We start from the raw sequence: 15298 nt of genomic DNA on the forward strand, positions 1-15298 counted from the left end.
CGAGATTTGGTTTATGGTGAAAATGAGTCGTAGTAGACGGTGTGAAAGAAGGCATGAAAGGTTGGGAGCTCTTTAATTATTTGTTTTCAGAGTATTTGTTAAGAGATTTTCACCAATGTGTTTCTCTTGATTTTCTTCTACAGTATTTTTGTTAGATGGTGTAAAAGAAGATATCAAACCCCTATTCTTATAAAAATCTATAGAATTATAACAATTTGGTTACGAGCGCGTTGGCAATTGGGAGCCACGGAAAATGATGCCAACGGGAATGGTGAATGCTTATGGCATGTTCGTTTTATACGACATGCCATGCGTCGTTTTATCTTTTATTCCTATGAAGCGAACCACAAACAATCTCTTGACATTTGTATATATATATTTTTCGGATATTACAATTATATTTGAAACTAGATTTGTGGTATATGATCCAAGCAATGTCGTCCACAAATATTACCTTGAGTTATACATCCCAATCACATCTAGTCTTCGAAGATGAGAGATATGCATGAATTTCTCATTATACGATTGCATCACTTTCTTAGAATTGGAACGTCAAATTCCAGTACGTCTTTTGTTCTTTATTGGTGTTTTTACTTTGTTTGCTGAAAAATGGTTCCTTTAACAGCTATGGACATTGTTGAAAATTCAAGAAATAGTAAATGGCGCAAGGAACAAGAAACCCTCGTATAGCATCGTAGAAAATATTACTTGAATTAAAACGTGTAGTGCATGGACCAACAAACAGGCCGATTTTAACTGACAACGACAAAGAGTAAGAAAAACAGAGAGAGAGAGGGAGAGAGATGAAGAAGATTCTGTCTTAGACAATGGCTTCTTCTTGGTGGGTCTGGATGACGACATCAGAAGCAGGGTAAGCAGCGCAAGTCAGGACGTACCCTTCCGCGATCTGGTCGTCGTCCAAGAAGCTCTGGTCCGACTGGTCCACTGACCCCGACACTACTTTCCCCGCGCAGCTCGAGCACGAACCCGCCCTGCACGAGTACGGCAGGTCGATCCCGGCTTCCTCCGCCGCGTCCAGGACGTAGACGTCGTCGGGGCACTCCACCTCGCTCTCGCCGTCGGGGGTGATGAACTTAACCTTGTACGTGGCCATGGCGACGACTCTTCCGCCGCGAGAGGAGGTGGATCTGAGGCCGAGTGCGGTGGAGGAGTTGGCCGGAGTGAGGGTAAAGGCCACAGCCGGAGGAGAGGGTTGACGGTGGAGGAAGGAGGTGCTGAAAATGGCGCCGGAGAGAGCAGTGGAAGAAGCCATTGCTGCAGAGATTAAAGATTCTCGCTCTCTTATCTCTCTCTGTATTGAGTGTGTTGAGGCTTTGTGGAAATGGCGTGTGGAAGGGGAAGAAATAAAAGGAAGAGTTTTTGTGAAAGCTTATCTGCCACGTGGCGTTCGTTGTGTGGGTTGCGTTATTCTGCGGTTGCGCTTCCCTCACACACACAAACATCATCTCTTTCCATTTCCCCGCAAGAAGATTCCAGAGTTTCTTCTCATATACTCTCCTTTCTTCTTTCTCTTCACCAGAGAAATTATCATTTGCATCCGATTACCATTAAAATAAAATAAAAGAAACACAAACAAATTCATGGTGCAAAAATAAATGTGAGCATAATGTGTGTGTGTGAGGGAATAGGGACGAAAAATTACATGCTACTTGTACAACCGAAGAACCACAGCTGCCCACTACTGATCAAATACAAAGAAAAAAAAGAAAAAAAAAAGAAAAAACATATAACACAAAAGCAGTAATTATCTCTTGAATTCTAAAGACTTAACAAAAAGAGGAGCAAAAGTAAAACAAAAGACGAAGAAGAAAAGCTCGCAGGGCTCCTCCCCCTTCATTGTGCATCCCTTTTCCCTTGAATTCAAGAGATAAACACAAATGCAGTATTATCTCTAGAATTCTAAGCCTCGGAACCACGCTCGGTCCCGTTCCCTCGAGGCTCGTCCTTTTTCCGATCATTTTACCTCACTTTGTTAGTCGCACTTGATGTTTCTATAGATCCTCCTAATGAACAAACTCGAACCCAAGTATCCTACCGCTCCTGCAACGTTATTACATCCAAAGGCGAAAGTCGTAACCCCAATCACTAGGTGAGTTTCGACGAGAGGAGAGACTTATGAAACACTTACCACAGAGGATTCCGAGGCCGAGACAGAACATCAAAGTGTAACCGAAGTAGAAGCTTGTCTGGAAGAAACCGGACATCTTGGTCTTGACGTAGTAGTAGTAGATGGAGTACAAGTAGACGTAGACTGCAGTCGATGCTGCGGAGAAAAATGATGTCCATTGCCAGTGGTAGTTCTCTGCGTTCAACAGGAAATAACTTCCCACAATAGTCACGCATATCGTCACGATGACGAGAATCAAAAACACCAGTAGCATGAATCCATATACATAGTAGACCTGTCCCAGCAGAGAAAACCCGTCAGTAAGAACCCGTGATTTTGGGATTACCTGAATCCAAACATTTCAGATCTCACAAGATATTACCTAATCTTGGGATCGGTTTTGGTTGTATATCCTAATCAGAGTTTTACCGTACGGAATTTTGAAATTTTCAAAATAAATATCATATATTAGGAATTGACTCGGATTGGATACCCAAAATTTTCGGATTACCCGAAATTCAAACCAAAATTTCAAACGAATTTCAATAGGTTTATGTAATTTCTCTAGGATCTAGGGACAAAATGTTATTTTACTTTCATATGGGTACCAATTACTTAACCCTGAACCTAGATTTAGGGTTTTCCTCACACCATAACCCAGCCACGAGTTGAGATGAATATCTGAAATTTGGGATTTTTTTTCCTTTTCAATAGGGACACCTTGTGCATCGGGCTGCCTCCTCACTCATTACTGTGGTTTTAGTCCTCTAAATACCAAAAAAGGAAAAAAACACTCGCCCCGAGTGCTATTCTTTGGCGTGAAAGCTGTAGAGAAGAGGTTACCTTGTAATTCCAGAAGGAAGTGAAGACGAAGTACATCTCGATGAAGATGCTGCCAAAGGGAAGCAGACCTCCCATCAGCGAGACCACAGATGGCGTGAGATACCACTTTTTCTCGGGAATTGGACGAGGGATGGTCTTCACCCGGCATGGGTTGTTTGGAGCACCGCTCCAGTTTCTTCCGACAACCGTTCCGAGGAGGGCAAGAGGGAATGAAATGAAACCCCAGATAACGAAAACAACCACCATTGTCCCGAAGGGAATAGCCGCGAGAGATCCGTAGAATATGGCGATTGTGTTGAGGACAAAGCCAATTCCAAAGCACATAAATGGGAAGAGAGAAGCTGTGAGGATCATGCACTTGATCCAGTGTTTACCTGAAAAAAAATCCACAGTAAAAAGACTTGAAACAATCCATGGAAAGTACAGGTTACTGAGCTTCAGATGCCATTAACTAGAGAAATGAATATGTACCGCCATTTCTTGAGTACAATCCACCACTCACGTAACCAGAGACAAAGGAAGTCAGAGCATAGCAAACTATGAAAGTTGTGACAATTGCTCCTCTCCTGAATAAAATAAACACAATAAGCGGAGCAGTTCATGATGTGAGAGAGCAATTCAATAAGAGAAACAGAAATTTTGACAGCAAGAGAAACTCGGCACATACCCGACATAGAGTGTACCGACGATTGCCAATAAAATGACGAGAAGAACCAGCAATGCCAACTGTGCACCGGTTCCAACAACAGCGGAGAGGAGAGACAGACTGTGAGGTGAACGGAACACATCTCCGTGCACAAGTTTCCAACCAGACTCTTCACTTACATCCCGTTCCTGTACTTAAAACAATGACAGTCAGATATGGTTACGTTTTCAGTTAGGAAAAAAAGAGTGCTTTAGACAAGCTTTTAAAGCAATAAAATCAGTAAAAAAAAATCAGCAGCTATAGACAAAAAAGGCAGAGAAGACATCACCAAGCTCTCCAAATCATCATCTTCCCGAGCATATTTCGCATAATCATTTCTGAGAGTCCTCATCAAAATCATCGACACAAGACCAGTGAGGAAAATAACCATCATGAATGAGTTGAAAATGGAGAACCAATGGATCTGCGCATTGAAAGGAACTCTTGATAAGGGCTACAAAGATTAGCGAAAGATCGATGCACTCGGGATTCAGCCCTTAAAGATAAAGAAACAAAAAAATGAAATGTTTTATGCAGTAATGATGACATAATAAAGGACAAGACAAGCACATGATTTTACCTGGTGCTCAAAGAAAGGATAATCCAGATAAACATCAAAACGACGAGCAAATGTGACATTTGTTGGTACCCATTTCATGGAGTACGTCAAGTCAAGTTTCCTCCCTGCTTCCAACGGCCTTGGATTGTCTTGAGTGAGATTAACATGAATGATCTACAAGGAACAAACAAAAGGCACCATCACAACAACAAATACTGACCTAAAGTCCATAACATGGCATGAAGGATGGGAGACTACTCACTTGGTCTTTGTTGTATTTAACAACGATATTTTTATGCGTGTAGAGGACATGCTTGACATTATCATTGTTTTTGTCAGGATGCAGCTCACCCACAAAGCCTAGAACAGCAACAAGATAGCTAGAAATCATTTGTCTTAAAAATAGAAAACGTAGATTCTCGATGTTTTCTATAAATATACAAAAGAAAAAACATACCCCACAACGGCAGATCATCTGAAATTGCATCCAGAAAATAAGAGGCCGTGTACATCAGACCGGAGAAGAAGACACAAGAGGGACATGTTAGCAGTTTAAGAAGGCATCAATACAGCACCAAAATGGAAAATGGAAACTTCATGCAATGTTTAGTATCATACATGTTCCAACTTCCAAATTTATGAGCAAAGTTAACACCATAGGCGGAGATCAATAATAGGGATACTTTAGACTTGAAAGAGGAAATATGAACCCTAAATCCAAGTCTTAAAGCATGTCAAAATGTTTCCAAATTTCATGTAATGTTTCTTATATTTTCAACAGAATTTCCTGTAAAGGCACCAAGGCTTTCAAATAATATTCAACAGGTTTTTTTTTTAAAATCAAAACTACAGATATATGCAGCTCATCAGGAACATGTAAAAGTTAGTAGAATACATACCCATGAAGAATTCAAACCAATAACCATTTTCAATGGCATCTTTAAACTGCCTGACATTTGCTTTAGTGAGTTCCAGTTGACATATCACATTTCTGTCAACATTTTCTGGAGGGAAAACCAGAAAAAAATAGTAAGGCAACTCAAGCACAGGTAGGATAATCACAAGAAAAATATCACGATGCATGAAAACTACAACATACTCAAGAACTTGATGTCAATCTTGCTGTCAATAAGTTCGTTTCCACCAAGAACCTCGCCAAGACCACCCCATTTGTGAACACCATCTTGAGATGGGCGACAAAACGGAAGACTATAGTAGTTATATGTTTCTTGAGGGTTGTTGTAAGGGCCAACTTTGTTCACCCACAGGGTAACCTGCTCATCCACTTGATACTGGAAAGTACAAGGACATAAATTTCAGGAGTTGCAAAGAATGAAAAGAAAGCGAATGGGATCAAATAAGAAGAAAATAAACTGTCCGCCTGCCCGGCCATGATACAGGAATTCAAAATCAAACTTAGCTATGCATTGCAGCTATCAAGCTACTCTGACAACCTAGAGTAGGCTAATCAGCAAAATATGCATACACAATGTGGAAGAGAACATCAGTCCTCTTTGTTAAAAAAATGCAAGTCCATGCCAACAGTTAACAACTTTCCAGTAGTGGTTGAACAGAACACAAAATTAAATCAAAATAAACAAGGATATTTTATCTGTTCTGTCGCTGCAACATGTTGAGGAATTAAAAATAAAAGATTGCATATGTTCCATTTTAATTTTAAGGTAGAGGATAGTATATTATATACATATCTGGAAATTATAAGATATATAACGCAAGATCCCAAAGTTGAACCAAGAGAGATTTTCTGTTACAGGAACTATTTTATCATTACAAAGCATTTCAAATTGCTTTCGGATCCTTGGAAAACATAGATGACTGCTTAAAAAGTCTAACCTCTCTCACCACTCACCAGACTACCAGATTTGCTACAATTACTACACAATTCACTTATATCCATACTTTATAAAATGGAAAACGTTAAGTGGGCATTGCATTGATCTGTTAGATACATTAGATTAAATACAAGTAGAACCTGGTAAAAAAAATATTTCCTGAAATGAAAGGCAGTAAGAAAGAAAATCATCACACCACCCCAGATCTCACGATTTCGACTGTGAGAACTGGTACTCTGGTTTATACAATTTTGATAGGAAACTGAGCAAAATCAGACGCTGAGTTCAATATTTTACCATGGAATCACAATCTAGAGGAATTTAGAAACATTTTGGGACCTTGTCTCTAATACCACTAAGAACTATAATATCTAAATAGACTAACAAGAAATCACATGTGGAAATTCCACTTCTACTGCTCCCAAGTATGCGGTAGAAAAGTGGAAGATGCTAATAACCTCTACAAAATTTTCATATGTCAAACGGACACATGAATACATTCAACGGCGATTATCCCCGAAAAAAAAAAACACATTAGTACTGATCCAAGTAGTTTCAACATAGAATTGACTCGCATATCAAGAGGGCGGCGCACCTTCAAGACTCAAATTCCATGGAAATCTTCACATACAGCAAAACCTAATCCACAGTGCCGAAAAAACTAGACAATACTATATAGTATTGCAACGAAGACGCAAATGGATCAAATCTTCACGGACCAAATCGAGCGGATCCACAACAAAATCAACCATAAACACCATGCAAATTACGAGATCTAATAACCATGAGCTCGATTCAGAGACCACACCGAAAGCAGAACAATATCCATTAGAGATCCGAATCTAACCTTGTGATCTGACTCGGAGGCCAGTGCGGGAGCGAGGAGGAGGACGGCGGCGAGAAACACCGACAGAAGAGGTTGGACGGCGGAGCAAGACGCCATGGCGGAGGATCAGATCTGGAGGAGAGAGAATCGACGACGGCGGAGAAAATGCGTTAAACCAATGGCTCGTCGCGGTGAAATGATCATATATATACTGCCCCTCTTGTCCTCTGCAACGAGCGAGAGGAAGGAACACAGTGTTTAGCAGAGGAGGTCCTTGGTCTCTCGAGTCGTTTTCTACGTCTTTGGGCAACAATTTGCCATAGCGTTTTCAAGTCGCGCGTTCTAATTATATGGGCCTTATCAGTAAACGGCCCATTAGAAGATTGAGCCCAAATATGGGCCTTCTGATATGGTTATTTATAATTATGCATAGAGATATTCGGCCCATTTCAAACATATGGTCCAATATCATTATTTACATTCGCATGGACCGTTAGGCGGAGCATTTGGGAGACAAATATGTTCCTTCCGTACAGCGACATGCGACAAGGAAAAGGAACACATGGAATCATCTTAGGAACATGTGGGTCCCACCGTTTTCTCTCTCCTAGTTAATTAGAATAGGTTAAAAAAGAAGCATCATGATGAGCGAGAGGGAGGCTTCTTTTCCTTCCCATCATCATTATTATAGCAAAAATCTCATCCGAAATATTTTCCCATAGAAAAAAATATTAAAAAAAACGCAATAGAAAAGATATCAAAATCCAAGAGAGGCGATTCTTCGCTTTGCCTTCAAATCTCAACAATTTCTCCTCCCTTGCCTTCCTATGTTCTAATATCGGGAATAGTGGAATCTCCAAAACGTGTCTGTGATTTTGATTGTTGGGTTCTGTTTTCCCTTAAAAAAAAGATTTCGACTGAAATCGATGTGGGTTTGAGCGGGTTGGGCATGAATTGAAGTTGAATTTTCGGATAATTCGGAAATTTTGAATCCTTTGTTGTCGGAATTGTGGAGATTAGGGTTCTTAACTTTTGCTGTGGGAATATGGAGAAGTACGAGCTGGTGAAGGACATTGGTGCCGGGAATTTCGGCGTGGCTAGGCTCATGAGGATCAAAAACACCAAGGAGCTCGTTGCCATGAAGTACATCGAACGTGGCCCAAAGGTTTTAACCTCTTTTTTTCTCTAAAGAATTTTTTTTTGTCTGGAGTTACTCTCCTGTTTATGCATGCCTATGTTCATCTCTGTAGTTGGATATTCTTCTGTTGTCATTGCCATTGTTCTAAGGATTTGAGTTCAAACTGTTGCCTGGTTTTATGAAAGAAGAGAAAGTGATCCTTTTGTTAGTTATCTGAGCATCTAAAATCTTATGTTTTCGAGTTTCACTTAGTGTTGCTTGCTTTACTTGTTCGAAGTCAAGTTCTCATGGCCGGATTTTTGTAATGTCTGACGGCGGATGCTTCTAATCTTGTTTTGGTTTCGTGTGCAGATTGATGAGAATGTTGCAAGAGAGATCATAAACCACAGATCTCTTCGCCACCCGAATATAATCCGGTTTAAGGAGGTACATGTGTTTTCTAGATATGATGAAACTGCTCAGTTGAAGCTTGTAACTTTATAATTTTCTTGCTTAAAGGTTGTTTTTTTGGTGTTTTCAGTTGGTTTTGACGCCGACCCATCTCGCCATTGTCATGGAATATGCTGCCGGAGGTGAGCTTTTTGAGCGTATATGTAGCGCGGGGAGATTCAGCGAAGATGAGGTGAGCTGTTCAAATTGAAATTTGGTTGCGGCGTTGCTAGTTACTTTACTTTTTTAGGTCTGAGTTTCAGATTCTGCAGACGTTTAGATCTTCCCAAAATCGACATCTTAGTGAAACATGCAACTTTAATTTGTAGCAGATGCTCTGACTGTAATATTTGAGACTATGATAGTCATTGTTCCTCATCCTCCTCTTTTTTCCCAGGCAAGGTACTTTTTCCAACAGCTTATATCAGGAGTCAGCTATTGCCATGCTATGGTAAGGATATATATACATTTGGCACGTTACTGAATCCCCGTAAATATGAATTCTTTTCATTTATCTGTCATGTGATCACAACGCTTTTATGTTTTTGCAGCAAATATGCCACAGAGATTTGAAGTTAGAGAATACCCTCTTGGATGGAAGTCCTGCTCCACGCCTGAAAATCTGTGATTTTGGTTATTCTAAGGTTCAGGATATGTTTCAAGCACTTTAGAAACTATCAATGGTTGTTCTGTTTTTTCTGTGAGTTCTAAAACTGCTTTCAGTTGAACTGATTTTATTTTCCGTGGCAGTCTTCTCTGCTGCACTCGAGGCCAAAGTCTACAGTTGGAACTCCGGCTTATATTGCACCTGAAGTCCTTTCTCGCAGAGAATATGATGGCAAGGTAATCTTATCGATACTGAGAGACTGAACCTTGACGGGTTCTGTTCTGTTTCTCTCCTTCTGGAAGATTTAATGGAATACCCTTTTGCTATGCATCTGAGTAGAATCTGAAGGCTTTTGATTTAACCCGTTTTTGATTTTGATGGGTGCCTATGATGGCGTTAAGAGATTGAAGAAACATGTTCCATTTTGTCCCGTTTCGAAGAGACATATTATCTTCCGTTCTTGTCTATTAATCTGTGGCAATTTTGGATTTAGAGATTAGTGGAAGACGTTAGAAATGGAATGTATCCATATGCTCACCCCGACCAATGCAAGGGTTTTTCTGAACTTCTTATGGATCTGCAGCATAAAGTTTTGTTTTCTTCCTATCAGATGGCTGATGTATGGTCTTGCGGTGTGACTCTGTATGTTATGCTCGTTGGAGCATACCCATTCGAAGACCAGGAGGACCCGAAAAACTTTAGAAAAACGATTCAAGTAAGTTTTTTACTTATTCTTCCCGTTTGTTTATTTAGATTTCTCTGCATAAACTGAATTCTATGACTGAATCCTTACCTTGTAAATAGAGAATAATGGCTGTACAATACAAGATTCCGGACTATGTCCATGTAACTCAAGACTGCAAGCATCTGCTTTCTCGCATATTTGTGGCGAACCCGGCAAAGGTATCAATCGGTACGATGTTTTGTTTGGATGGAAAAAATCATTGCAAGCGATCAAATACGAATATTTTTTTTTTTTTGCAGAGGATCGCCATTGCGGAAATCAAGAAACACCCGTGGTTCAGGAAGAACCTCCCAAGGGAACTCACGGAGACAGCTCAGGCTGCTTACTACAGGAAAGAAAACCCGACATTCTCTCTCCAAAGCGTCGAAGAGATAATGAAGATTGTGGAGGAGGCAAAAGCCCCTCCCCGGGTTTCGAGATCCATCGGGGGATTCGGGTGGGGAGGAGAGGAAGATGCCGAGGCAAAGGAGGAAGATGCAGAGGAAGGGGAAGGGGAAGGGGAAGAAGAAGATGAATACGAGAAGACAGTGAAAGAGGTACATGCAAGTGGAGAAGTTCATGTCAGTTAAAAGAAGTTTGGTAATGTTAACTAGCAAGAAAGCTTTGGTTTGGTTTCCTTTTATTAGACTGTCTCTTGAATTTTGGTTTGTTCGTGTTACTGCGTAATGTTTGGGATAAGTGTGATTTTGGTGTCATTGTGAAGATAGTGAAGAGGACAGATGGGGTTTTGATGAGTTGTTAATTGTTATGATCATAGGTCATCTTGGGTGTTTGAATGACTGCTCTTGTAAATCTTGAAGGATGTGAATACGGAATGAGGCTTTCTGTACTTCATAATGGCCACACCAAATGCGAAGTTCCGTTCTTCTTTTACCAAAACATCCAGGTTGTCCGATGCGGATATCCGAGTTTCCCGACCTATTCAACCTCGGTTTTGATCTCGCTTTTTCGGGTTTTTGGTTGGGAGTACTTGCTTTCAATCTCGTAATGGTCGGGTGTTTGAGTTTTAGATGTCCCAAAACACTAAGAGTTCAGGTATCCATAAGGGACCGGCGAGGCGAAGTGTCGAGATGGTGAGCCGAAGCCATCCTCTCGTTGCCTCTCAACTTCAGAACCCTAATTTTTTTTTTTTTTTTTTTTTTTTTAAATATAGTCTTTTTAAAGACTAAAACTTTCGAATTCGAGACGAGAATGGTTCCATTACGTCCCTTCTGTCTGGTTATTACAGACAAACAACATTCACTAGGAACAAAAGGGCAATAAATAAGATTGTCACAAAAAAAAAAACTACAAAGGGAGTGGTTGAAGAGAGAAGGAGGTTGCTGGCTGTCTGGAGCTAGCAGTAATGGCGGTGGGTTGAGGACGAGTCCTGTCGTCACGAAGAACAAGGACCTCGAGTGTTCCATATTCTCTGAGCCAAGCCGCAACCACAGAGCCACTCGATATGAACCGGCCGATGTTGCAGTCGGCTACTCGGAACGGTGCACCCATTCCCTTCAACAGCGCTTCCACCGCTCGCCTTAGCGTCCCGTCTCCCACCACTTTGCTATGCTTTCCCCATCCCGTCAATATGCTGCCAAAATGTTTTCTTAGTATGGGTGGGGTCAATTCGGTCATTTTAACCGAATAACACAGAACCTTATCCATTAATAATAACCGAAAAACCCAAAATTTTCTAAAAAAATGAGTATTTGTATCAATGAATACCGTAACCCAACTGACCCGAACCGAATAAAACAATAAAAATTTCCTTTGAAAAATGAGTATTTTTATCAATAAAACCGGACCAAATCCAACATAAAAATCGAACGGTTTATAGTTTTTCTACGACTGAATTGAAACTCGAAATGACCAACTCTAGTTTTCAGAGAGTTGGATTTCTATAAACCGTAGTAGATAGGATGAGACGGGTTTTAGTGTATACCTCAAGAGTTTCGGTAGCTCGTGGCCTCGGTAGACGATGGAGCGTATGTTAAGAAGCCATGCATGGACCATTGCACGGGCCGCACCGGATGACATGAGGTGCAAGTCCAAGCATGAATCAGACCACACATTCTCCCAAACTTGCCTACGTCTCCCCTCGAGCACCACCATTTGCGCTCCTTGTTTCTGTTAAAAAAGGTCGACAAAGATTAAGCCTTTCCAAGGCTATTAAAAAAAAACCCCGATTTCGGGTACGCAACCCCACCTACAGATTGGGAACCCAAACACTATATGAGACCGGATATATCGAGTTATAACGTGAGGAAACCCCGAAACTCAGGTCAGTTTATTGGATCCATGAATGGGATATTCTACACGGGGACCTGAATAAACAGTAAACTGGCATTTTTATCCCTAGGTTTTAGATATATTACACATTAACCTATTGAAATCTCCTGAGATTTCAGGTTTGGATAATCAGAAGATCTTGGATACACGACTTGAGACCACACTCTTAATACATGATATTTATTTTGAAAAAAAAAAAGGTTCAAAGTTTCGTATTTAAACTCGGGTTCGGGTACCCAAAAATTATCTCGATGTTCAGTCACCCGACCAAAACGAATATAAGATTGGGTAATATCTAGTGAGACACAAGACATTCGCATTCTGGTTCGAGTTTGGGTAACCCGACCCGTGTCATCCCTACTTTATGACATGGACCGTCAATTTCAGGCAGTAATCCAAATTTTAGCCTTTTAAGTTTTAACATATCCAAGGAGTTAGTAACAGTCAAACAGAGGAGATATTACCTGACCAAAGTGCCATAACATGTCGGTTAGAGCATTGTAAAAGGCAGAAGCAGTTGAAGTGTCCATTGTCTTCACTTGGTCGAAAAGGGTCTGAGCTTGGAGCCACAAGTTTTCTTGGTAGCCCATAAGGAGTCCATGCGCAATGCCATATATCTGGCCATCGAAAAGCCGAAGCTCCTCTAGTAGCATTGACGCATCTTCAAATGAGTTGCATCGACTGCATCAATCAAAACATGCATCAAGAATCATCATCACCATCCACCCATATACATATATATACACACATATACATATACATACATACCTGCAAGCATTCAGGATGGCGGAGAAGGTTACGACGTTTGGTTTTATTTCAAGCTCATGCATTTTACGGAAAACTTCCAGTATAAAGAAGAGCTCTTGTCTACTCTCCTTACAGTCTTTCTTCACCCGATTACTTCTCTCGGCGGCTAACCGCCCGAAAATCTTTATGATTCGGTTATCCTCTCTTTCAGTCAATTCATTTCTCGAGTCGTCTTTCCCGACTGCCCAAGTGGACGAATCGGAGGAAGATGAAGATTCAAATTCTAAGCCATTGGATCCACTGTTATCATCTGCAGCATCAGCTAAAGATTCTGTGGCTATGGACCGGCCGAATGCATCGATCATGGAGTTGTAAGTTACAACATTCGGCCTAATGCCTTCCTTCGTCATCTCATCGAGCAAAGAAACAGCGGATTCTACCAACCCGTTCTTGCACAAGGCATCGATTAACCCACTATATAACACGACATCAGCCTTTAAACCTACACTCTTAAACTCCATAAACACCTCCATCGCTTCATTGTACAATCCCCCTTTCGAATACACATCAATCAAGGTTGAGTAAGTCAGTATATTAGGCGAGACACCCTTCCGTTTCATCTCCCCGAAAGCGATTTTCACCTCGTTGTATTTCCCCTGTTTCCCATACCCTCCAAGAAGAGCATTGTAAGTCACGACATCCTTCCTAATCCCGACAGTTTCCATTTCTTTAAGAACATCCAGTGCCTCTTCGAATCTACCGAGTTTAGCGTAAACCGAAAGCAGAGTATTGTATGAAACCCTGTCAAGTGCGACACCGAGAAACCTCATTTGACCGACCAAGTTAAGAGCTTCATCGAACCTACCAGCCTTAGCATAGCCATCAATCACTGTGCTATAAGTTACAACGTTAGGCATGATGTTCTTCCTGGGCATCTGTTCCATGATATCAAATGCCAAATCCATCTGCCCACCTTTGCAAATCGCATCCAGAAGAGTATTATACGTAAAGATATCCTGTTCGACCCCTCTACTCGACATCTCTTCAAACAAATTCCTCGCTGCCTCCCACAGTCCGCTTCTACCGCAAACAGCAAGCAGAGAATTGAAAGTTATTCTATCGGGTTGCACCCCGTTCCTCAGCATTTCGTCGAAGAACTCCACTACTTGCTTAAACTCCATCCCCCCTTTTCCACACGCATCGATCACAGTGTTGTAGGTCACTAGATTCGGCCTCAAGCCATAGTTTTTCATGGAGTTGAAGACTCTAATGGCTTCCTTGTGATACCCACTTCGTCCATAGGCGCTAATTAGAGCAGAAAACGCATAAACAGTGTTACCATACCCATCAGCCATGGCGGTTTCGAAGACTCTCTCTGCAATGCCAACTTCACCTAACCTACCAAGAGTACTGATCATGGCGCTCGCTAACTTCCCTTGCTCAGTCTTCTTCCTCTCTCGTTTAACAGCGAACTCATAAAAGCGAACAGCTTTCTCGCACTCACCTCGGTTCCCGAGTTCGCGGAGTATGAAAGTGTAGTCGTCGGAGCTACAGAGCTTGGACTCGAAGCTCAGGAGCAGATCGTGGAGCCCTTGGTCGTCTCCGGAGAATTGGATAGCGAGCTGGAGCGCGTCTTCCGCGGCGGAGCTGTGTCGAGTGGCCATGGTGGTTTTGGGTCGGCCGAAGTGCATCTTGGAGACGAACCGGGTCGATCGGCGACCCGAGAAGTCCGGAGACAGATCCGGTTTCGGGGTTTGCAGAGGAGATAACGCAGGGAAAAGGGCAGGAGTCTGCGAGAGCGGACCGGCGGCGGCGGCGGAGGAGGAGGACGGAGGAGCTGTTCTGGGTCCGCCGCGTGGTGAGGGAGAGAACCGTTGCGGGGCCCATGGGCGATGGTATTTAGGTTGTTGGCGGGTCTGGCGATGGTTCTGAGGGTACTGGTGGTTCTGGTAGGGTTTTGTGGCAGTGATCGAGCAGTGAGGAGGCGTTGACGCCATTGAAGGGGCTTAAGCAAGAGATGCACAGTAGGTATTATAGTGCGTCAAAGCCGAAAGCTTTGGATAAGAGGGAGAATTACAGAGGGTTCTGACGGAGATAGGATTTCCCGGCGGAGATCGCCGACGGCAGAGAGAAGAGCATGGTGACGGCGGCGGTCGTTGGGTTCGTGGAGAACGAAATTTTCGGGGATTTTGTAGATAAGGGGGAGAGAGAGAGGGAGAGAGAGAGAGAGAGAGAGAGAGCTGGCGGAGTTAAGAGACTTCCATAGCATCAGACATTGAATAATCAAATCATCGCTTATTTCACTTTTCTTTCTTGCTTGTCAATTTTCCTTTATTGTAATCGTAATAATGTTTTAAGCTTTTCCCTTACTCGTCGACATGACGTGAGAGGGGGGAACTATCCCCCCATTACCACCAAACGCTGTAGAAAGCTTTAAGCTTTTGCTCCACGGTCTTCCCCCCCCCCC

The 15298-nt window shown here is 42.1% G+C and overlaps 4 protein-coding genes across 4 annotated transcripts; 1 reads left to right on the forward strand and 3 right to left on the reverse strand.

Moving 5' to 3' along the window:
* Nucleotides 1-660: 660 nt before the first annotated feature.
* LOC104819179 (ferredoxin, leaf L-A) lies at nt 661-1347 on the reverse strand. Its single transcript, XM_010549130.1, has one exon. It carries the CDS (start codon nt 1271-1273, stop codon nt 821-823), a length of 453 nt encoding a protein of 150 aa, XP_010547432.1. The 5' UTR covers nt 1274-1347; the 3' UTR covers nt 661-820.
* A 239-nt stretch (nt 1348-1586) lies between these two features.
* LOC104819185 (transmembrane 9 superfamily member 1-like) lies at nt 1587-7181 on the reverse strand. Its single transcript, XM_010549145.2, has 12 exons — nt 6916-7181; nt 5315-5507; nt 5115-5219; nt 4673-4690; nt 4478-4575; nt 4237-4389; nt 3946-4080; nt 3639-3805; nt 3443-3537; nt 2972-3345; nt 2150-2423; nt 1587-2061 (listed from the first exon to the last, which is right to left on the reverse strand). The coding sequence occupies exons 1-12, from the start codon at nt 7009-7011 to the stop codon at nt 1994-1996; spliced, it is 1776 nt and encodes a 591-aa protein (XP_010547447.1). The 5' UTR covers nt 7012-7181; the 3' UTR covers nt 1587-1993.
* A 398-nt stretch (nt 7182-7579) lies between these two features.
* On the forward strand, nt 7580-10642 carry LOC104819194 (serine/threonine-protein kinase SRK2A-like). Its single transcript, XM_010549156.2, has 9 exons — nt 7580-8059; nt 8384-8458; nt 8553-8654; nt 8859-8912; nt 9013-9105; nt 9212-9304; nt 9679-9783; nt 9873-9971; nt 10053-10642. The coding sequence occupies exons 1-9, from the start codon at nt 7940-7942 to the stop codon at nt 10380-10382; spliced, it is 1071 nt and encodes a 356-aa protein (XP_010547458.1). The 5' UTR covers nt 7580-7939; the 3' UTR covers nt 10383-10642.
* A 348-nt stretch (nt 10643-10990) lies between these two features.
* LOC104819204 (pentatricopeptide repeat-containing protein At2g31400, chloroplastic-like) lies at nt 10991-15100 on the reverse strand. The gene is made up of 4 exons (XM_010549167.2): nt 12853-15100; nt 12549-12765; nt 11738-11922; nt 10991-11386 (listed from the first exon to the last, which is right to left on the reverse strand). The coding sequence occupies exons 1-4, from the start codon at nt 14826-14828 to the stop codon at nt 11101-11103; spliced, it is 2664 nt and encodes an 887-aa protein (XP_010547469.1). The 5' UTR covers nt 14829-15100; the 3' UTR covers nt 10991-11100.
* Nucleotides 15101-15298: the final 198 nt, after the last annotated feature.

The sequence above is a fragment of the Tarenaya hassleriana genome, unplaced genomic scaffold (assembly GCF_000463585.1).
Source record: "Tarenaya hassleriana unplaced genomic scaffold, ASM46358v1 Cleome1, whole genome shotgun sequence".
NCBI lineage: Eukaryota > Viridiplantae > Streptophyta > Magnoliopsida > Brassicales > Cleomaceae > Tarenaya > Tarenaya hassleriana.

What these genes read in the sequence shown, in the direction of transcription:
- LOC104819185 (XM_010549145.2), bottom strand. Translation starts at nt 7,011, where the DNA reads ATGGCGTCTTGCTCCGCCGTCCAACCTCTTCTGTCGGTGTTTCTCGCC. An exon ending in CCTCCGAGTCAGATCACAAG is followed by an intron (nt 5,508 to 6,915) that starts GTTAGATTCGGA and finishes TGTACTTTCCAG; the next exon opens with TATCAAGTGGATGAGCAGGT. An exon ending in TTAAATACAACAAAGACCAA is followed by an intron (nt 4,390 to 4,477) that starts GTGAGTAGTCTC and finishes TGTTCCTTGTAG; the next exon opens with ATCATTCATGTTAATCTCAC.
- LOC104819179 (XM_010549130.1), bottom strand. Translation starts at nt 1,273, where the DNA reads ATGGCTTCTTCCACTGCTCTCTCCGGCGCCATTTTCAGCACCTCCTTC.
- LOC104819194 (XM_010549156.2), top strand. Translation starts at nt 7,940, where the DNA reads ATGGAGAAGTACGAGCTGGTGAAGGACATTGGTGCCGGGAATTTCGGC. An exon ending in ATATAATCCGGTTTAAGGAG is followed by an intron (nt 8,459 to 8,552) that starts GTACATGTGTTT and finishes TGGTGTTTTCAG; the next exon opens with TTGGTTTTGACGCCGACCCA. An exon ending in ACTTTAGAAAAACGATTCAA is followed by an intron (nt 9,784 to 9,872) that starts GTAAGTTTTTTA and finishes CCTTGTAAATAG; the next exon opens with AGAATAATGGCTGTACAATA.
- LOC104819204 (XM_010549167.2), bottom strand. Translation starts at nt 14,828, where the DNA reads ATGGCGTCAACGCCTCCTCACTGCTCGATCACTGCCACAAAACCCTAC. An exon ending in GCCATCCTGAATGCTTGCAG is followed by an intron (nt 12,766 to 12,852) that starts GTATGTATGTAT and finishes TGATTGATGCAG; the next exon opens with TCGATGCAACTCATTTGAAG. An exon ending in TGTTATGGCACTTTGGTCAG is followed by an intron (nt 11,923 to 12,548) that starts GTAATATCTCCT and finishes CTTTTTTAACAG; the next exon opens with AAACAAGGAGCGCAAATGGT.